Below are 23383 nucleotides of genomic sequence, written 5' to 3'. Positions count from 1 at the left end.
TACATTTACATCTCTATTTTTCTTTTAAGGGAAGTCATAAAGCATTTGAGAAATTATTCTGGCAGTGGCTGTAAGACTTTGAACAACCTTTTTCCTCTTTCCATGCTAGCAGCATAATTGTAGTAGGTGAAATTATAAAATAAAAACGATCATTGTTTATAAAGAGATTAGATTGGAAGAACCAAAATGTTCCCTGGCAAAAATGGCAGACATTAAAATTAATCACTACAACCTAATGCTGAATTCAGAAGTTTGTTCAAGTGGCTCTGGTGAAATTCCTTAAGCTTGATAGCATTTTTTTTCCGATCCATAAGACAAATTTCTTGAGCTGTACCCATCATACAGCCATGGATTCTGTCGGTTCCTGAAGAAGTGCAGTCTGCAGTGGCTTCTGTATCATTTAGGTGGAAGCCCCAAGGAGCTGTATTCATATCTATATACTAAATTCAGCTGTTTTATTTTAACCTCATGAAGTTCAACAAAGGGAAGTGCAGGGTCCTGCACCTGGGGAGGAATAACCCCATGCACCAGTGCAGGTTGGGGGTTGACCTGCTGGAAAGCAGCTCTGTGGAGAAGGACCTGGGAGTGCTGGTGGACACCAAGTTAAGCATGAAGCAGCAATGTGCCCTTGTGGCCAAGAAGGCCAATGGTATGCTGGGGTGCATGAGGAAGAGTGTTGCCAGCAGGTCGAGGGAGGTGATCCTGCCCCTCTCCTCAGCCCTGGTGAGGCCACATCTGGAGTACTGCGTCCAGTTCTGGGCTCCCCAGTACAAGAGGGATGTGGCACTACTGGAGCAAGTCCAGCGAAGGGCCACAAAGATGATTAGGGGACTGGAGCATCTCTCTTATGAGGAAAGGCTGAGAGAGCTGGGCCTGTTCAGCCTGGAGAAGAGAAGGCTGAGAGGAGATCTTATCAACGTGTACAAGTATCTGAAGGGAGGGTGTCGAGAGGATGAGACCAGACTCTTTTCAGTGGTGCCGAGCGACAGGATGCAAGGCAACGGGCACAAACTGAAACACAGACAATTCCATCTGAACATGAGGAAACACTTCTTCACTGTGAGGGTGACAGAGCGCTGGAACAGGTTGCCCCGAGAGGTTGTGGAGTCTCCTTCTCTGGAGATATTCAAAACGCGCCTGGATGCAATCCTGTGCAATGTGCTCTAGGTGACCCTGCTTGATCAGGGGTGTTGGACTAGATGATCTCCAGAGGTCCCTTCCAACCTCAGCAATTCTGTGATTCTGTGATTCTGTGATTTATTCCATTTAAGGTGGTATCTCATTTTTGGAAACTGGTGGAGAGCTTCTGCATGTGAAAGGTGTTTGAGTGCCATGAGTTAAATATGTTAGGCTTCTCAGCTGTGTTGCTCTTGTTGTGAGGCATGCAGTAAATGAATGGGTGAATGAATTTGCTAAACACTCTGTTGTGTGAATGTGCTGGACTCTTGCAAGGACAAGAAAAGCAACCAGCTATTTGATGAAACTAATGTCTTTATCATGTTTACTCTGTACAAATATGTCCTGTGTGTCTCTTTCTGTCCGTGTCATCACCACACTGCACTGTCATTGAGGTTGGATCAGATACAAGACTTGTCAAAATCAAGGGAGAGCTTCCTGTTGATGTGAATGAATATAGAATTGTGCCCTCTAAGATAAGCAACAAAGCATGCATCCCTTTGTGATGATATTTATAATAGTCTTACTGTCTTTTCAGGCAAAAATGGATATTCAGTAACATGCTGTTCTGAATTTTTATCTTTCTATGCTGGATGTCTCTTTCACATTTTCATAAAGGATTCTGCTCACAGACATAGACATGTCCTGCTGATGTTTCCACCTGATCAGTTATTTTAATCTTTCCAAGGCTCTTGAAAGCCTTGCTTTCCTATTTCATGTAAATTGTTCAGAGGTGTCCATGTGCTGCAATGCCTATCACCAGCTTGCACTCTTCCATAGCCTTGGCTGTTTCTAGGCTAACTCCTCTTTTAGCCAAAGGTAACAGTAGACACCCACCGTGAAGCTAATGCAGACAAGCATTTGTTTCTCAAGTGCTTTAGGAATCTGCTGACTGTTCTTGATTCGCACTGAGATGCTACAAGAAGAGCATTCAAACAGAACTGACCCAAGAACAATGATCCTTGCATCATTTCTCTAGGAACTCTGTGACAGTAATTTGCTGTAAAGCAAGACAGAAACATGGAGGTCTTACCTTCCCCACTCCCTCCTCAGCTATGTGGGAGGAACAAAAACAAAGCTAAGTTAAGTGAGAAGCTGTGTTTGAAAGTTTTGTCTTTAAAAAATGCTCTTTTTTCCCCCCTTCCATCTTGGTGAGACATTCCAATTTCCTGCTGCTTCTTTGTATGAGTTGTCCCTGTCTGTGATTCTCAGAGGTCTGGCATTCAGTACTGGTGAACACGTACAGGGCAAACAACTCTGGGAAACTTGCCTCCTGTCTCTCCCTTTGGTAGGATGTGTACCAGCCTTCCTTTCTCTCCACAGAAGAAGGAACCCTCTCATCTCCCTTGCCTTTCCATAAAGCTGTTCCCCAGCGTGCCAGGCCTGCTAACTCTTAAATTGGTGAGAATCCTACTTCTGCTCTGAGGAAGGGCAACCTACAGTTTGACTGCTCTAGGATCAGGCTGCAGAATGTGCTGTGACTTGTTGAGATAGGATTCCTGTCCTACTTTTAGCTCTGCTAGAGTAGGAAGTTGACTTGCTCCAGCTAGTGGAGTGCTTTTATGTTTCTTCTGTGCACGTTGCCCATTATTTTGGCTGCTAAGAGGAGAAGGCAGAGCTGGGGCTCCTCCAGGTTTCTACCACTTTGCTTTCTTTGCAGCCAGTAGGTTGCTTTTCCTAGCATTCTCTGTTCTCTTTGAATGTCTGGTGTCAAGAAAGGGAGGGAGGAAGGACGTTGTTGTTGTTGGCCTTAACTCCTTGGACAGCAGCATCAGCAGTGAATGCAAGGGGAGTGTGGAAAGAGAGACAAAAGAAACTGAAATTAGGGGGAAATAAGTTGGAAACCAAATCCACTCAATATCACACTGAAAAAATGCCCAGAGATGTTATGAAAATGTCATATAGTTCCAGTTAGTTTTCTCACAATCACACCAAAATCCTACTGCCAGTGAAACATTTTCTAAAATGTTTGAACTCTCCAACATGTCTTCTGGTTTTCTGACTGCAATCCCATCTGCTGAATAAAGAAGGAAAACTTCTGCATAATTCATGTATAAACTTGATTCTGTTTTAAGAGTACCCGTTGTTTCCAAGCTATTTGCTGTTTCTGTAGCATGCTGCTCTAACCTTTCTTATTTTGTATGCTGAAGCAGCATCATTTCATTTCCAATTCTCAGATGTCTGGCTGTTATGGCTTTACTGTGATGCACAAATACATAGATTGAATTTTGTAGTGGAATCAAATGTACTTACTAAAAAGCCTCTTGCTATTCCAAGGCTTTTTTAGAGACTTCTAATTGGTTTTCATATAGTGGAAAGTATGAAGATAGATAAAAGTCTTACAAAGAAATATTAGATTTTGATGTACTATACTGTTCTTTTTAAGCTAAAACCCATTTTTTTCCTCTTTTTCCCCTTCACTCCCCCATGTACCCATCACTGACACAGGAACTACTTTTCAGTGGGGGGTACAGATTAACTATTTAAATATGAAGTTACTGTTAATTCCTGTGACAGTTGTAATTGTTGTAGCAGAACAAAACTAATACAGTATTTCAATTTACCTTTAAAATAATATTCCTACAGCTCAATTTATATTCAAGTCAGGTTTTAGAATGTCATCCTTAGAATACAGGAATGCTGTATTTTACCTTTAGCAGTCTCTATATTGTTGTTTGCATAGAGTTATTAAATTTTTTTTTAAGAAGTCTTAATTTCTGGGAGAGATTTATCAGTGGAAGTTATTTCTATTTCCTGTATTATTTTTAGAAGATCAGTAGTTGGTGCATGAAATGGAATCCTGGGGTCTGCCACAGATTAACGGCAAACAGGCTGAACTCTAGGGCACTAAAAAGTCGTTATCTGTAGCTGTTGCCTTTCAGCAGTACTTTAGTCCTGGAATTCAACAGAGAAACCTAATTTCATTAGCCAGTGGCATCATTCTCTATTGCTATAGGAGCCTATTTTAAGACTGTGGCAAATTTCATGTAAAAATTCACAGGTATACATTGAGCTATGGTTTAATCAAAACACAAGCCAATCACAATTAGTCTGTAAGCAAAGAAACATGCTTAACTTGTTAAGCTCTTGCTGTGGCATATTGTCTCAGCTTGAACCAGACTTTGATAATACCAACCAAAGTGTAGCAAATGGAGTTTGCAGTCTGTCGGCCTTTATACTATCTTTTCAAATCTGAGCATCTTGTGTACTGCAGTACAGTGTTTCTGTTCTTCCTGTCAGCAACGCGTAGTGCTTTAGGAGTGGTGTCTCCCCAGAGCTTTTATTTCAGGAGAATTTACTTCTGGAAATTCTCAGTGAGGAACTGGCAACAGAGCAGTTGAGGACTGACCTCTTACCTGCAATTCAGAATAGAAAACCTACCCATGTGCCAGTCAGCTACGTGAGGTGCTGTTTAAAGTGCGCTGGAGCTTTCAAACCTGGGATGCTGGTATACTTGACAGAAAGAGATTCTAAATCAAGGTAGAGAGAGATGTGCTCTAGGCAGGAGAAAGTGGCCGAGTCTAAGGCAGCCCTCTGGGTGCAGTGCAGGGCAGACCCAGATGCAGCTATTCTCTGTTTGCTAGGATGGCAGAAGAATGGTTGGAAGGAACCAAGGTTGGCTGTGCAGCTGAAAGCAGGGAAAAGTGGACACTGTTCTCAGTTGCCTGGGAGGTATTCTTGCTCCTCCTCTTCCTCCTCTGCTACTGCTTACATCACTCTGCAGTATCCTTCTCATCCTTAAGTGTCCCACTTTTGTCATCCTGCAGTAATGAACAGCACGTTCTACTGCGTTTAGCTCAAGCCTAAGTGTTTTGTGTGCCATTATCTTTCCAGATCTAGATAATAGCTTTTCTGTTCATCCAGCCTTTCCCTGAACAGGTGCTGAATTAAGTTCTGTGACGCACACTGATTGTGTGAGATTTGGTGTCAGTTTAAGTTTTTATACGTTGCTGCCTTTAGCAAGTGAAACAGTTCCCCGTTTCTGTTGAAACGTGCACAATAAGAAAAGCATTCTCTTGGCGTAGGTGAGATTCTGTTGTTAATTCTAAGTCCCTGAGTCCATCTCTGAGATGAAAAGTGATCTTTTGCCATGGTGTTGTGCTGGCAGACTGGTGCCATGTTGTTTTTGGGCTATGTTTACTACATTATTAAGATGCAGTGTCTGCAGCCAAATAGAGCATAGTTTTATTTGCTGCTGAATGACTTTTCTTTGTGTATGTAAGTGATTATAGTAAGTTCATGGCCAAATGCTGAGGCCCTAGTAGAGCCCTTTCGTATAACTTTCAGCTACAGTATGTGAAGACACTTAGTGGGCTAGTGAAGCAGATGAGGGGTATGAGAGAACAAAGACATGATGTTGCTTGTGAGCAAAGTCAGAGGTGTTAGAATACTGCCTACCCAAACATTAAAATGTGTTTTTTTTCTGTTTGCTTGTTTTATCTACTTTAAAATAATATGTATATTTCAGGCATCTGTGGTACCTTCTGGGTATGACACAGTAGCAATTGTGTGAACAGATAAAACAGTTTTCCTGAAGTGATTTTAAAGAAGTCTTTCAGCATCATGCTGTCTTTTGAATTGCACTTTATGGCCCTTGGAGGCATTATTGACAAAGAAGGTGGTTTTTGTTATTTATTTTTTTTTTAGGAGTATACAGTTTTGTCTGGTAAGGAATGATTCTTCTTTAAGTATTTAAGCCATTTTTGTAAATTCAGGGCCAGATCCTGGTTCCTCAGGAGATTTTCCTTTGTACAATGTAGATACAGCGGATTAAGGAACAGGCCATTTGGGGATTTCTGTAGCAGTGGATTAGAAACTGTGTCTTGCTGGCTCTTGTGAGTACAATGCAAGAGTTAGGAGAGGCACAATTTGGATGTCTTGAATTCTAGTAAGTCCCTGTTGTTATAATGGTCTCTGGGACGGTTGTTTAATAGAGTTATGAGACGTGCTAGTTGACCTTTGTTTGCGCTGGGCTATTTATATACCGGGAACATGCGCAGTAGTACTTGGGGGACATGACTTTGTGGTGGTAACAGTGCAGAAAGGGGTTTTAATTAAGGTAGGACTGATTTAAATGGATTTGGGGCACCTGCTGAATCCATACAGCTGGCTACCGTGTTTAATAATATGTCATTGTCAATGGTATTCCGTCCAGGATTAAGACACTTAAATTTCAGCATGTAGAAGTAAGTGTATACATGTGCACTGTATGTCTGAGCTCCACTGTAATCAATGGAGATAAGTCAGTTCAATCTAGGGGAATAATTCAGATCATTCTAAAGTAGGCATCTAGTGTCTGGTTGTCTGAATCATTCCACAGGTTTCAGTGACCTAATAGGAGTTTAAACATACACCTGTAGATGCCGAAGTATACATGTCTTAATCTTGAACTAAATCCCACCTACGACTTACAGTTAGCTTGGATTCCTACAGTCCTACAGTGTTACAGGCAGAAAGCTGAGGCCTCCAGAGATGAGAGAGCAAGGTGAGTTTGATGAACATCTCAGAGTTTTGTGGAGAGTGAGGGAAGAAGGTTTCCCACTAAACAGGATGATGAACATGCAGAATGTCTTATCCATGCTGTGAAATATCCTGAACCTGTAAGGACTTGGACTGTCATACAACAGATAGTGGATCTGTGGATCTGTGCCACACTAACACATTGTGAAAGAGTACCATCCTGAACCTAAATATTTCAGGTCCTCTTTGCTGGAAAGGACTCCCTTATTCACCATAGACATTTTCTATTCCAAATTTGGCAATGTTTTTTGACTCCGCCAATGCGTGGTTTGTTCTGTACCAATTATTATTTGTATTATATGGATACCCTATTCACGGTTCCTTGGAGAGCTTCTGCTTCAGAAAGCTTGTGATCAAGAATTATAATGAGTGATGACAGGATGAAAAATGTACAGGTAGGCTGGGGTTGGGAACAAGATTAGGGGTGAAGAGAGTTCTGTTACATGCATTTGTAACCTTGGTGACATGGAAATTACTGATTATAGTATGTTTTCACAGATATTGTAGATGATCAGTGATATGAAAAAGATGGTATGTTCTTTTCAAACCCTGAAATCCTTCCTTTTCTGCTTAGATACCGAAAATCTCTTTTGAGAGTTTACAAGTTTTTAGCATGTGTGAAAGAATTGTGAATATTCCACATACACACATACACATACACAGCTGCACATACACAGCTGTGTGCACCAGAACACCATAAATGTCATCATACTTGCATATAAAGTTGCACATAACAGCTGTGTCTGTGGTGTAACGATTTGGTTAGTGCTTTCTCCGTAGACATTCTGTACAGCATTAAACATGTAAATAATGAGTATTTGCTTTCAGGACATAGAGTAATACACTCAGAGCAAGTCTGAGGAGATGTATGTAAGGATACAAAACTGCTTTCTTGTGCAGTCTGAATCATATCTTGTACAGGTTGAGTCTTCTGGAGACCACTAGGATCATGATTTTGCCTTTTCAGTATGATAACAGTGTCCTCGTGCTCTTCCATTGAACTGTACTCAGAGTGCAAACAGTACAAATCCTACTGTATCAGGAAAGGAAAATGATAGATTTCATACATTTGGGACACATTCTGCCCTGGTGTGGGTGGATGCAGTTCCCTGTACGTCAGTGAAGTATCACCCACATATGTAAAGAAAGGCATATGCCTGAAGGAATGGAAAATATTGCGGAGAAGGCTAAATCAATAAAAGAAATGAAATGAAGACTAACAGCATTAGCCTCTTGCTTTCTGTGTCCTGAAAGAGTTTAAGCCAAGAGCCAGGGAGGCCATTTATTAAAGGATGAAAATGGGATGTTAGCCAAATTTAATAAACTGGATGTTGTTGAGGACTTGACTGAATCTTTGTCTCAGTATTCACAAAAGAACATCAAGGTTATATGCTGGGATTGGATAGCATTTTCCAGAAAAGAGAAATTTATACCTGTGCTGGAAGAGCAAGAGAATCAGTGGTAATGCAACTGATCCCTTTTGCTATATGGACTGGAAGTCTTTGATGCAGAATTCTAATATCAAACATTGAATTTTAATGCAGGTAATGATCTGGAAAGACTCAAAGGCCATAGATAATGTCCTGACATACAAAAGAAATAGGAAATTTTGCTCTAGAGGGAGCCAGCTCTAAGCAGTATGGACCTGAGCCAGTATTGGTCATTTGGCCTCAGGACTGGAAATTGTCTCTGACCATCTTTTGTTTAGCAATATGGGTGTATCTGAAGTGGCACAAATTCAGCACTGCAGTCATTCTCCCGTGGCAGCAATTGGTGATGGGACAGTGCAAGAATTAATGGCATATCCCAACTCTGCTTGTCTGCTTTATGCTGGTTGAAGCACTTTTAACACCTTGTAGTTGGTGAGATGCATCCTTGAGCACAAAAGCAGAGTGGTGTATATTCCAGCTGAGACAAGGCCTGCAGAGGAATGGAAACTCCCCTGTCCAACAGGAGTTAGCTTGGAAATTGCGATAGTTTTCCTGTTCTTGTGCACTACCTGAATCTTGTAAACAGATTGCAGACAAGAAGAGAATTTGGATCAAGGAGTCGGTGGCATGGTAGGAGAGATACTGGTATCCTGTATTCTGTTCACTGGATACACTCTTTTCCTTGTGATTATCAAGAAATTAATAGCAAGGTAAGACCTCAGAGAGAAAAGAATGAAATACTGTCAGTATTTTGAGATAGTTTTAAAAAATTGATATTCTAGACCTCAATTAAAAAGAAATAATCTAGAAAGTTAACACGATACAGTAAATTCATGGAGATAGTAATTAACTACATGGATGAAAAATTGAGTAGGCTTTTTCTCCAAAATCATAGTAAGTAAATTAACTAGGTATTAGGACTAGTGTCACGATAGTGCCTAAATAGATAAGTAGGTTTAGCAAGAGATAGTATGTGGGGGAGGCCTGTGCATGTTTTGAGAGATTTTGAGGTAGGCAGTGCTGAAATATTTCATCACCATGATTATTGATACTGCACTCATTTTCTGGAGTGTGACTAGAGACCATGATACAAGAGGCAAATAGCCAGTGTAGGTTACATAAGGTACATTTCCTATGACATGGATTATTTGGGAAAGATAATCCCGTTTTCTTTCCATTTAAAATTCAGGATCTTCCTAAATTCCAAATTTTGGACTTTAGTATATTTTTTGTAGTGAATATAATGACACTGTGAAAGTTATTATTGATTGATTGCTTCAGTCCTGTGTGGGACCAGCAGACTCACTTCTCTCTCTGCATAGAGCCCCAGTGCTCTGTTTGAGCTCTCTGTGTGTACTTTAAATCTCATGTGTTTTTGAAGCAGACATTCTTTTTCATCTGTTTTATATGTGGGAAACTGAAACTGTAGGCCGATAATGTGTCCTAGCTCTCTGAAAATTCAGCAAATGATATCAGATACTTGAAAAATGTTCCGTCTTGTACTTTCTTGCAGTCCTTTTTTTTTTTTCTGAGCTTTAAGTGTTTCGTCTAAGGTATTCTATTAACACCAAATACAAATTGCATCAGAGACAAAATTTAGGAAAAACAGAATGTTGTCCTTCTGCACTATAGCAGTGAAAACCTTATTGACATTGTCCTCATAGTCCCATTGCATTATTTCTGTTTTGCCTTTGGATCATTACTCATTTGATAGACCAGTCATTCACCTCCATCCTGCTGCTTTTTCATGAGGTGCAGTCCTACTGCACTGAAAGGCAGTGCAGGCTTTGCATTCCCTGAGGAGTTGAGAAAAATGTACTTTTCTCTTTTTCTTTTATGTTGGATTCTTTTCTGTTTTTTATATTTTGCTGTATTTTATCCTGGAGGAACAGTGTTCATCATGTGGGTGTCTGCTTTGCTCTGATGTTTACCCATCCTTGAAAGCTGTTTACTGCTTCATGTGCTCCCTTGTCATGAGCATTCTATTTTAAATAATCTGGCATCATGACAAGATATTTAAATCTACAAGTACGTATTATTAGCTGTTTGTGTTTCTTTCAAGATTTTGGTATATATAGGCACTTTTTTCCATAGGTGCAAAGAAAGAAGGTAAAAACTGTGTAAGATCAAAGCATCCACTATTTTTATTTTTGAATGCGATTCCTGGGAGATACACCATGGGCTAGCTGGAAATTTGATCTTTATTGACTCTGCCACCTAAGAGAATAAAGAAAATCGGTAAAAACGAAAATAGTAATTGGAAATAGCTCCTGTGGAGCAAAGCTGTCATGAGGCAGATTGATTCAGCAGCAGCAGAGTTGCTTTATTGATTGCGAGTCCTTAGTAAATTAAAAAGAGTACAAAATGCATTAATCTTCTTTGTGTATGTGTGTGTGTATGTGACAGTGACAACTTAGAATGTTCTGCCAGGATAAAGACGCACATAGGAATGTGGGAATGGTATCTACTGCAGTCGGTAATAGGCTTTTCAGAGATAAAAACAGAGTTCTTCAAAAACCCTTCTGGGTTAAGTGTTCTTTACTGTACCATAGACAAAGAATGGCAGAAGTACTGTTGCTTAGTTTTTAAGGCTTCAGGTGCAGTTATTCTAGATGAAAGAATGAAATGTAAGTGTAGAAGTTGCAGTAATTTTCTTCAAATGTTTGTAATGGGTTCGTTCAATTTGGTTGTTTGTCTGAATTGCAATCTTAAATTTGTTCTTAATAGAAAAACTACAAAATTTTAATATATTTTAGCTGAGGATCTCTGACTGCTACATAAACAAAAGTCAGTTCTGGATTTGAATTTCTAACTCTTCCCCTTACCTCTGATTACTTAATGTAGCTGCTCATTTGCAAGTGACTTAATCATTTATTTATATTTTTCCCCAAATTGTCACAGCAACACAGTGTGAGATGGTGGTAGTGCAGAAGCTTTTCCTCCACAGAAAAGGAGGGTGTGGGGATGGAGCTGGGATCCTAGGTTGGGTGAGGACTAGGCTTGCCAGATGTTCTGTACAATATGTAATCTCCTGTTTTTCAGTCTCAAATCCTGTACCACCAGAAATTGGTTTCCTGTTGCCTTAGCTTTCCTGAAATTCAGCCAGGACTACATGCTCTCTTCTTGTACTGTCTGCTATTTTCCAACCACTTTTGTCTAAAATTCCAGCTACCAGGGGCAGTTTTTGGCCTGCCGTTCCCAACATGCTATCTGTTACAGAGCACTCTGAACTTCTGCTTTTCTAGATGCACAAGCGCTAACAGGACAGGATTTGAGGAACATCTTTTGCTAAGAGGCTGCGGGGGCCATACCATTGGTGGGAGAAGAGGAATTGGAGATTTGTGAAGTAAACCAGCTGAGAAGGCAGGTTGTCAGAGGAACTGTTTCCAGCTGGTTTGTACAGAGTTTCCCAGCCTGGCACCTATAGAAGGGAGAGGGACTGAGTTCCTCTTCCAGTTTTCTCTGGAGAGAGAGAGAGAGGAAAGGGAAGTGTGGGAGACCCTGTAGAGGTTTCAGTTATTGACCCTCAGAGAAAGTGCAATTCTTGAATGTTATCACAAGAACTGAGCTTTGGTACTATTAGTGACCCAGAGAGAGGGCCAGAGTAACAACCTCTCAGAAGGGATTTGGATAGTCTCATTTTCACTTTATTCTGCCATTCTTCTGAAGAACCCAGTCCCTATCTTACCCTCTCACACCTTTCCCCCAACAGCAGTGAGCCAGAAAGGCAAAACACAGAGATGTCATTTCATCCATTTAATCCAACCACTGCCCTCCCCACTTCTTTTCTTTTCATGTTTTTCCTTCTCATACTTGCTGTTCTTGATTAGTCATCCTCTGACGTTCTTTGCCTTGCCAGAGATAGCTATTTCTTCTAACAGAGGCTTGCACTTAGCCATGCTTTATGGGACAGCCTCCTCATCTGATCTGTGAAGCCACTGAGTTTTCTCCCTCCTCATGCTGTGCTTCTCTGAGGAGACCCAGAGGAAAATGCTAAGTGCAAAGGAGAGAGGTTATATTAACTGTCTTTTATCTGTTTGTGTAGCTATTGAAATGTTTCATAATCATTAATCAGAGCACTTAGGTAGGCTCTGTAACCATGTGAGCATATTCCCGCTCCCCCCATATATCTCTTCCCTTTTCAGCCCCATTGTTTGCCACACTTGTCATTTCTTGCCTTAAATTTAGATAGTTCAGCAGGAGAAGGAGCTGTGTCACTCTATGTGGGTGGTACTACAGTATAAATAAACATTTTTTTTCCTAAAAATGTAACTGTCATTGTAGTTTGCTCCAGTGTGCACAATGTTAAACAGCTAATGTTGTAAGTGGTAATTTGTAGTGTTGAAAACAGTCTTGCTTATGTAGTCTGTCTTGTGCTTTTTTGGGCTGAATAGCTGATCATTGCACCATTGTTTTCTCTTTGTTAAACACATCTGCACAGAGAAGCAGAACTGCTTAATTTGTTTCAATCTGGCATACTGTAATAAATTGCTTTTAAATTATACGCTTAGTAGGTTACAAATCAGATGGAAGCACTTTCATGGTGTTCATTCTCCAGTGTAGCTGGAGCCACTGACTTTAATAGTTTTTGATCAGTTTTCTTTTATGCTAAATCTTCCATAATTCACCTGGCTTGCTTAAATGACCTGCTGCTTATTTTCCACAGCAAGACTTTCTCTCATTTGGGAAGTGTAAAAGGATAACATTCCTAGCCCAGACAGAAGCAAAATGTAGCACTGCCATCTGGGCTGTGAAATTGGAATAAAGCTGAAAGTGTTGCTTCAGAATATTGCTATGACTAGAAGCCAGGTGGCAAATAATAAAAGGATGATCTGGTAGATGGCGTGTTAGTCTGGATCTTGGGAGACCGCGTGTACCTGTGCTGCAAACCTCTGTAAGAATGTGGGCAGGTTGGAAATGATTCATCTTACCTAATACTGGTTATCTAAATGTTATGTATCTACTCTGAGTTAATTGTCTCAGCTTGATCTGCTGTGAACGGATAGGCAGATAGGCGTTCTCAGAGGGCATAGGGTCATCCCACACCACTTAGCTGTATACTTTAAATTAGGATGAATCACTCTTTGGAAGATACCTACCTGTCTCTGTCTGTGTAGACTTTACAGAAAGACACTAGATGACTGCCTTAACCTAAATGCCTGACTTTTAGATGCCTGGGTTTCAGCAAATGACCCCTGTCTTTGTGTTAGCTAGCTGTCTTTGGTGGAGGGGTAATCATCCTTTCCTACCTCGTAAGAATGTTATGTGGATAAACACACAAAGATTCTCACAAAGAAAGCTATCGTTGTGAAAGTACAACATAAAACCCAATATTTATTTTAATAATACTTTGTAAAATTATATATATTATAATTATGCATATAATTAAAATCACAAATATGTATGTGTGTGTGTATGTATGTGATTGCCTCAGATTTTTGAACACAGTTCTGAAAGTCAGACATCTTAAAGGTGCAGGATAGAGACATGGAGGCTTTTGCTTCCCTAGGAAGTACGTAGCTGTTTCATGGCAATATTCTGATTAACGCATTGCACAGACAAAGCCAGAACTGTAGAATGGCTGGCATGTGTATGGGAAAGTTATACTCATTTGTGGTGGGTGTTCTTTTTTCTTTTTAGATTGTGATGGATTTCAAACACCCCGATGGCCATACAGTGGCAATTATGCTGCCCCGACGCAGTTTGCTGGTGATGGCTGGAGAATCCAGATACCTGTGGACGCATGGGTACATGTAAATGCCCCTGCATTGCTGATAATAGGAGAAGAATATGTGTTGTTTGTTTTTGTTAATGTTATTCTGTATTTAAAATTGCTCTGAAAGAAATGAAGTAGAGTTTTTATAATTAACTATATAAATTCCCTCCTATGCCCAGATGCTGCTCAGGTTAAATTGAAAAATTGCTAGTTTTGGGAAGCTAATCAGCAGTCCCTGAGCTGCAGTTTCTTCCTACTGTCACAAATTAAGTTTCACTCAGAAGTTGCTGTAATGTTCATCTTTGGTGTCAAAGCCCTCAATGACTTAACCTGGCAAGGAATTGAAGGTAGTGGAATTAGCTTCACCATTTCTCTTCCCTCTTTTCAGTACACAGCTTTTCTGAATGTATCACATATGTCAAAGTCTTTTTGAGGAGGATTGCCTTAAGAGATTGAGTTGCTCTGCCTGGAGGGTGTGGGCAGGCACAAAGGACAGTATCCCTGAGCTTTTTCCAGTTGCCTTAAGGCCACTTGGACTACTGATAAGGCTGCGTTGTTCTAAACAGGTGTGGGATCCTGAAAAAGAGATTCTTGAAGTGTGTCTTGAGGCTTTGCTTATTATGAAGATGAAATACACTCTTTTTAAGTCGTGCACCATGGGGAAATACTTACAATAGGAGCACTGAAGTTGGTAAAAAGGGTAAAAGCTTGGTGAGCTCTGAGAGTGACAGTAGTGCACTTCAGAAGAATATGTAAACCCTCATATTAGAAAGGCCCAGGGGAAATGTTTCTTCCTTTGTTTGACCCAAACAGTCACTGGTTACAGTAGTGGAGAGACTAATTATATTCTGTGTAAATTAAACACCAAATCCTTTTCTGCCTTTTAATTTTACTGGTTGATTTGTGTGAAGAAGGGTGAATAAGGACTCCCCAGTGACCTTTACATTGTTCATTTTTTATAGACCACTTATACCCCCCATATATTCCCTCATTAAATTAAATATTTATAAAAAACAGCTGTCGCTTCTGACATGCATCATTACAGAAGCCCAGGGCAATGAAGCCCTTTGTTTATTGGTGTACAAGATCGAACATGGATACCTGCATTTTAAGCTTCTTATTATAAGCTTCTGTTCTGTGAAATACTGTCAGTCTTCTTTTGGAAGGATTATCTACGACTCTGAGAACCTAGTTTGGTCTCCGTTTCAATGACTTTGCTAGCCTCAATGTTGTCCTTATCAGGGCACAGCACGAGCTGACAGCTCCAGGTGCCGGTATCGGTGGGGCTCCTGGTGGCAGCAGGGCTGGGCCTCGTAGCCAGGGCCTGTCCCACCGCCCCGCGAGGGAGCAGGGTAACCAGGGATGAGCCGAGGCTGGGCCAGGCCAAGGCCCATGGGTTGGGGTTGGGATCAGGCCTGGTGAGAGTAACTGGGGTCGACACAGCCCCGTGATGGCTGAGCAGCGCTGGGGCTGGGGCTGGGCTGGGCAGTTGGTCCATGGGTCGGGTCTGAGTCTGCGGGGTCTTGGCCAGGCACGGACACGGCTGCAATGCATCTGGGCCTGTAGCTCAGGCAAGGCCGGGGGAATCTCAGCCGAGAAGCAGCTCCCAGGGGAAGGAGGGGTACGCCTTGCTGAGGCCACTGGCTTTCTTCACGACAGCTTTCTTCATGGCCACCAGCTGTGCTCTGCGCAAGTTGGCCCTGAGCCCTGGCAGCCAAACCCCCAGGAGGAGGAAGGATGCGCTCAGGGCACTGACAGTGATTGCCAGCAGGCAGTCTAGTTGGGATAGTTGCAGTTGTGTACCTGCCTACTAAGAACTGGGATGAGATCATTACTTAATTTCACTTGTACCTTCAAAAAGATGGTTATCTTTTGAGACTCAAAGGTACAGGCTGAATTCAAAATGAAGATCCCAAATCCATCTACCCATGTACCATTATTTCTGTCCCCAGTGCTTATCTGTCTTTCCTATAAATAGTTTTTTTGAATGATAAATATTTTGTAAAGTAGTAGTGGGGCCAGATATTCAGTTGGGGTAAATAGATACTGGGATCTCTTTATTTCAGAAGGGGTAATACCCCCTTTTTATGTCTTCCTTTTAATTTTGTTCCAGTTACCTTCTTTTTTCTCTAATACTTGCTCGTTTTAAAACCAGGTATTTCTCAGGATCACATCTTCACCTGGTGAAGACTTTATTGCTAAGTGGACACTTTCTGCAAATAACATTTGAAAGGAAGGACACTAAAGAGAGTGGAGATAACAGAACAGACTTACGTAGCTTGCTAGTGAAGCATGGCATTGCAATCAACAAGATTAATCATCCTACAAGCAAGTGTAGTCAATTTATTTGCATACATAATGTCAGGATATATTTAAAATCATTTGTAATGCCTTTTATCTACTCCTCACAAATCAAATTAGAGCAAGAGGTTCAGTTTTAGAATTTTTCTGGAAATGTTTTCAATTTGTATATTTGGATGCCAAAGGAATTAGAGACTTTATTTTAACTCTGTTAACAAGGTACACAGAAAAATGATTTTTGTTCATTTTGAAAACATGCATTTCTTAAAGAGAGAGATACAGTTAAGAAATAAGTTATACTATTTCATCATGGAGAACAAAGGAAATGTGGAAGGATATGTCCTCTTTTTGTCTCATTGGTAAAAGTAAAATTACGTTTTTTTCTGTTGAGTTTCCTTTTTGATTGGATAATCTGGCAAACCACCATTCCTGACCCTGCAACAGCAAATCAAGTCTGTGCCAAGCAGGATGATGTGCAGCATTTTATTTTTGAACACTGGGAATCCTGTTTTCAGCTCAGCCTTCATCTAGAGGCTTTTTCGTAGCCCAGGCTAAAGGAAATCATGTAGGTTGAAATTGTAGCACCTTGAAAAAGAAGACATCTCTCTGAAGATATTAGCTCTTGCATGTGTAGCTTTTTGCTGCAGGAACAAAAAGAACTTGATGTAAACACAGAATCCAATGGAAAGTCTGCAAAATCTCAGGACTTGAAGTTCTACTGTGGACAAAATCTTGGTGAAGTCTCACATTATTATTTTATCATAGCTCCCTTGACTGCTGTGGGACATGGCAGTTTTTTATTAGAGCCCATCCTTCCTGTGGCTGATTTCCATCTTCAGAACTGCTCCATGTCTCCTCTGTGCAAGATTTATACAGAATATTAATCTGTTGCTTCCTGATTTCCAGGCAGGTGCTGCACTCTTTCTCCCTGTGCCTGGATTAAAGATCGGCTTCACTGTGATAGGGAAGATGGTATAAAGGAAGCACTGGAATGCTGATCAGGTAGCCTTCTTGGCAAGCCGATCGCTCCTCTTGGTTAAGTACAGGCACTGATCAGCAGTTTCACATGACCTGCCAAAAAGTTCCAATAGAAATTTGAGCTGAAACTGAATGCTGTGCTTTACTAAAAGATGTAAGACACTTTCCCCTTATTGGCTCAATGTACGAGGGTTAAATTCGGCTAACCAATATGGAAGTCAGTTTTAAACTGTGAGTTTGTCCTGCTCGGAGTCAAGTGCTTTGAAGTCAGCAATTCTGAAGGGGCTTTGCTGTGAGGCCAGTTCCTTAGAGACGGTCTCTTTGTCTTGAGGAAATTTCTGCATTAATCTCTTTGATGAATAAGTTAGGAAACATTTTAGTGTGACAGTTAACAGCTTTGAAGTGCTAAGCTATTTCCCTAAAGAGTTTCAGTTTTGTTCCAAGAGTATCTACTTTATCCCATGTGCAAGCGATGGTAAACCACATGCGGGTGCAGCTGTATCTCTTCCCTTTTGCATAGTTTCCCATTTTACTTTCTCATTTTCCTCTTGTCATCTTTGAGAGAGATTCATCTTCAGCAGAGCTATTCAAAATTCACATTTTTGGTACCTTTTCACAATGTAAATCTCTTCACAAAATTACTTGAAACTTCTGTCACCCCAGAGAAGTTCCAAATCACTTTAATTTTATGAATTTTATCCTTGCAAAAATGTATTTGTTTTCCATTAAAATCTGTGCCAAATCCAGAAGTAATTTAAGGTGCTCTGCTCAGTTCACTTGATTGATAGATTACGGTCAAGAAAGATGATCTGCAGTGTAGTTACTCCCTTTAGGCATTTTAGCATATCACCAAAGTGCTGCATTCTTTGCATCTTCTGCAGTGAAAAAGTGAAAAGGCAATGCTGTTGCAAATCAGAATTCATTGAAGAGGCTGGTTTGTAACAAAAAAATTCAATCTGCTAGTGCAGAACTAGTCAATGCTATTCTTTTATGTCCATAGCCGCTATTTTTACTAGTGTATTTTTATCTTTAACAAATATGTTTCAGATAGTTGTGGAAAATAAGCAACAGAACTTTAAGGAAGGTAGGGAAGGAAAGGAAGGGAAGTGTAATTCCTTGCAAATAAAGAGTCTCTTTAATTAACCTCATTGGTTGATGTGTTGGCACCTCTTTTTTTTCTCTGAAGCTGAATAAGTTGAAAACTTAGAAGCAGCAGTACATTAAATAGCATGTTGCAATCACACTTGTCACAGTATTTAAGAATTGCCTTCTTAAAAAGATCAACCTTTTTCTGATGCAAATAAAATTATTCTCTGTTTTATGTTACTGTGTGTTAGGATTACACCCCGAAAATATGATGTCATTCAAGCATCTGAGCTTGGACAGAAGGTTGGAACAATCACTGCTGATGTTGGAGATTTAACATTAAATCGAAGGGAAACAAGGACATCATTTACATTCAGGAAAGTGAGGAGAAGCCCTTGCAATTGCAGTGAGTGTCATGAGGTGATCTTTAAGTCAAAAGTGTTATTTGTTTACCACCAATATGTAAGCATTGTTTTGAACCCTGTGTAAAATATGCATTCTAATATTTTTTAAAACAGCTGTTTACCCCCAAAGCTGAAACCTTAAATGCTAAAGAACAAAACTTTCTAGGTATTGTTTCTCCTTAAACAAAATTGCAATACTTGAGAGGTGATGAGTGATTGAGAAGAAGAGCATACTTGTTTCCAAGCACAACTTTGTGTGACATGACTGTGCTTAACTTTGTAGGGCAGAATGGGTTTGGGCAATCATCTCATCTGTTGGACTTGAAAAATAAAAGTGGATATAGGAACTGCCAAACAGAATGCCATGTAAAATTACCCATGCAAATGTATTCCAGAATGCTGTGTTATTTTTCCTCTCAGAGAGGGAGGATCTAAGGCTAATACAAAGGCTGGAATACAGTCTAGGTCTTGGCTACCTTTTTTGATGCTGCTTTTTTGTGAAACCTTGTGCAAATCAGTGTATCCCTTTGGGTAGTTTTGGCAGTCCTGGAAACCTTTCCTGAATGGGCTCAGTTTAGTCATACCGTATGGCTTGAATTGGTTGCATCCATATGGTTGCTGGAGTTTCTCTGTGCAGGAAGACATTTGGCTTGGTCCAGAGGTAGACAAGTAATCTGGGATCTTGGATTTTATTGGGACCTCAAGTGCCAGAATGACAAAACAATATAGAAATATCCCCTGTTCCTCAGGTTACCATCAGTTTTGAATATATTTTATTTGAAGGGGACTGTAATTTTGTGAAAATAAGAATGTTAGAAAATGAGAATCGCTCTGATCTGCAGCGACAGAGCCATACAAGTACCTTAGGGCAGTACAGATAATAATAGAAATAATAGATAGGTGGCTGAACAATTATGCAGAAATGAAGTCCATTTATGTCCTCAGAACAGAATTTCACTGGAATTTCAGAGGCTGTATTGTAGTGCTGTCATGATCTTTGATGTTAGTGGCAATGCCTCAGTTTTGAAAGCACAAGCCTTGTTAATATTGGGCAGCAAGGTGAAAGATCACTTTGCAAATGATTTTTAGTAAACATGAAAGGATTACTTGTTTTAAAGTCATCAGACACCTCTGCAGTTTGACCTACATTTCAGTTTTTAAAAGGTAAAGAAGGAATGAAGCATATGTTGCATATTAAGATTCCACTTTTTCTTTTTTTTTGCTAAATAAGTTTAACCAACAAGGAATGACTGTTAAAATTTTTCTTGTTTGCCTATCTGTTTCTACCTCTAGTTTACTCGTCTGTCTGTGACAGCCAGAAAGGACAGCAAAGACAGGGGCAACCTTCATTTCCCCTCAGTGAGATGGAGGCCTCAAAGCTGGAACAGGAACATGTACACAGGGTGTATGAAGAGATTGCAGCACACTTCAGCAGTACCAGGCATAGCCCGTGGCCGCAAATTGTAGAGTTTCTCAGGTCATTACCAAAAGGGGCAATAGTGGCTGATATTGGTTGTGGTAATGGGAAATATCTGGGCATCAACAAGGATTTGTACATGGTAAGTAGCTACTCTCATTTGTTTTCTCTTTTTATTAGTATTAATGTTTATTCCATCATGCAGTTGTAGTATTTTGGAGCTTTAGTTGTGGGAAGAGTGCCAAGAACAGAAAGCTGTTTCCTGATCCAAGATCAATTACCAATTGCATTAGGTTTCCACATCCATTCACTATGTGCATTACCCTTTTCTTTTTCAAAGCCACTTTTGCTTTGCAAGTCAAAATATGTTAATAAAAAAAATTGTAATGGATGTAGTAGATTGAAAAATGTAGTGGACGTTTTGGGCATTTTTTGTGAAGAAGCTTACTCAAAGGGAAAATAGTTCGGCAGTTTTGAGTCCTTCCAACAGGTTTTTCACTTAGCTGGTGGGTGGGGGATGCAGTGTACATGTCCCTGAAATCTCCATAGGCAGTAGTTCTTTTTACATATCCTCTTTTAGCTCTCTTTGGCCTGGTGGCATGGCTCATTTGTGAATCATGTCACTTTTGGCTGTCCCACCTCTGACTCTCTGTGCACAGGCCCAATAAATAAGTCCACGTAAGATTCAAGGGTGAGTGTTAACTTCAGCACAGATTTCTGGCCTTTCCTTTTCTCGTTCCTTTTCCTCACTTTTCCACAGTCCTGACATAATTCTTGCTAACGTTATCATCATCATCCCTGTCTTGCTGTCTGTACTTAACCCAGTTTTACTCCTCTGCCTCCCCATTTCGGAGATGTGAGGCACATACAGATACAAATCAAGAGACTGTTTTTATTGCAAATATTTCAAAGGCTTTTTAGTGAGGGGCAAACTTTCTATTGTTCCTTTTACCAAAAAAAAGTCTTCTTGAGAGGTATGCATTATGCTATCTGTTGTTCCCTGTTCAGAATTGTCTGAATCTTTTATGTGTTTGGACTATGAAACACTTTGAAATCCATCAGGCTTGAAAACTTCTATGTAAGGCAAAACATTCATTATTAATACAAAAGTCAGACTTGTTTATCTGTTTCAGGAGTTTCTGTCCTGCTATTTATATTCAGCTATAAAATATAAGTTGTTATTTACAGCCCTATCTGTATTTGTAATGCATTTATTTCCATTACTGCTCTTATAAGCTAGAAAAAAACAGCTGATTTGTAGGTAGGCATGCTTATGCCTGACTGCTGTAGCCTGAAAATAATTGTTAATGTTAAATACATTTCAGTCTTTCACTCCAGACTGATCACTTTCCTGTAAGAAGAATCAGAAAACTTAACCAGAGGGAAAAAATTTTCTGGGGAATCATGTAGGTCACCTGGTCCTAGAATGGATATGGTAAATTGCTCTTGTATGTGGTAGGCTTTTAAGCCAAAATCTCTGCAAGATGCTGTATTCAGAACCTCCCAGGACCATTTTCTGTTTTCTGGAGCCCACATTTAACCAGCTAAGGGGAAGAAAGAACTTGCATCTGCTGGCAGTCAAATGAAAACCAGCCCCTCCGTGTTACTGTTAGGAATTGCCTGCTAGTGAGGACAACGAGACAATCCAAGGGCACCTGACAATTTGGGAGCAGATTAAAGTGTGCAGCAATCTGTTTTCTACTGAGGAAGCAAAATACTTGTGACCCATTTGGTTCCATTTACGTGATAAAACTTGTGGTCACAAAATACCAGTGAAGCCAAGCACTGAGCAATAGTCATAAGGATCAAACTCTTGTAAGAGACATAAGAGCACTTTGTTCATAAGTAAACCAAACCCCTATTCTTTGACCTGAAGAAAAGTGCCAGCAGACAGGACTTTGCAAGACATTTTTCATCTGGTCAACTTATTAGAGGATATGTCCTGATGTTTTTTGTGCATCTTTCTCTAAAGCAACCGGTAATGACTATTATTTGAAGCAAGATACTACTTAAAAGAGTTTGCAGTTTCTGTAAGTGTGCAAGTGACTGATGTCAGATCTTTATTTGGTGGATACAGATTTGTGGGTAATCAGTATGCATTCATTCCTTAATGAAATTTTACCTCTGTTTCCTTGCCATAGTGCTCTATAAGAAGCACTGTAGAACATCTGTTAGTGATGTATCAGTATTATCACTGGTAGCCAGTCTCTTTGGTTTGGTATGGTACAGTATATTGGATGAGCCAGCAAGTTCAACCGTTCTTGTTATCTGACGGAGAAAGCAGCAGTTTTTTTGTCTTTTTGTGTTCCTTCTGGGTTCTTATTTGGGCTCAATGGAAGGGTCTGATTGCAGTCATATTTCTCATATTGTGTATTTCTCATATTGTGAGCGCAGCTAACAGAGGCAGCGAACAGACGCAGCAGTTTGCGCAGCAGTTTGCGCAGAAGGGTGCGCGAAGGAACCTTCGTTTCTGTTCCCTGTGGTGTACATTTCCGCAGCTATGGTTGTGACACACCGCACAGCAAGTTCCCCAGTGGCTGTTGGAGTTGCTGTGTCAGAGGCTGCGACCCAGACCGACCCTCTGACAGTAGATGCGGCTCTACAGGTCTCAGGCTGCAGGGAGTGCTTGGGGCCTCTCCGGGAGGCCTGGGCTGGCAGTCAGCTCTCCTGCAGGAGGTGTGCTGCTGTTGATGAGTTGTGTCATCAGGTAAGGGAGTTACGGGAGGAGGTCAGTAGGCTGCGCAGCATCCGGGAAGTCGAGCAAGAGATAGACAGGGTATTTTCAGAGACTGTGCAGCTTCAGGAGTCCCAACCCCCTGCAGCAGTGGAGTTGCCGGAGGGCTCTGTGCTGTGTGAAACGGTACATCATAACATCATAGAAGAAGGCTGGAAACTGGTCACTGCTTGTGGGAGGAGAAAGACTCCTACTCCTCCCGAAGACTTGCAGCTGAAGAACAGGTTTAGTGYCCTCCAGGATGAGGAGGAGATGGGCATGGCTGCAAGGGAAGTACCTGGGACAACAGACCCTGTGCTCTGCTGGAATGCCCGGAAGAAGCGGCGGGTGATTGTTGTGGGGGACTCCCTGCTGCAGGGGACGGAGGCATCTATCTGCCGACCAGATCTCATGTCTAGAGAGGTTTGTGGCCTGCCGGGGGCTCATGTGAGAGATGTCATGCAAAGACTGCCTAGGCTTGTCCATTCTTCGGACTATTACCCACTGCTGCTCTTCCATGTGGGTGCCAATGACACCAAGGGCAAAGTGGAGACCATCAAGCAGGATTTCAGAGCTCTGGGGATGGTGGTCAAGGGTCTGGGAGCCCAGGTCATCTTCTCCTCAATCCTGCCAGTGAGGGGG

General features: G+C 40.9%; 1 protein-coding gene across 5 annotated transcripts in view; it reads left to right on the top strand.

The window, feature by feature from the left end:
• The window catches only part of ALKBH8 (alkB homolog 8, tRNA methyltransferase), a 64345-nt gene that overhangs the window by 26466 nt on the left and 14496 nt on the right, over positions 1 to 23383 (top strand). For 4 of the 5 annotated variants that reach the window (XM_026069333.1, XM_026069334.1, XM_026069335.1 and 1 more), the window contains 3 exons: positions 13767 to 13879; positions 18459 to 18613; positions 19905 to 20170. In XM_026069333.1, coding sequence (XP_025925118.1) covers positions 13767 to 13879; positions 18459 to 18613; positions 19905 to 20170 — 534 coding nt within the window. The remainder of the gene's footprint in view (positions 1 to 13766; positions 13880 to 18458; positions 18614 to 19904; positions 20171 to 23383) is intronic. The other variant, XM_026069332.1, reaches the window with a different exon arrangement.

The sequence above is a fragment of the Apteryx rowi genome, unplaced genomic scaffold (assembly GCF_003343035.1).
Source record: "Apteryx rowi isolate R43461 unplaced genomic scaffold, aptRow1 scaffold_292, whole genome shotgun sequence".
Classification (NCBI taxonomy): Eukaryota; Metazoa; Chordata; class Aves; order Apterygiformes; family Apterygidae; genus Apteryx; species Apteryx rowi.
This window is presented reverse-complemented; position numbering and strand designations above follow the sequence as displayed.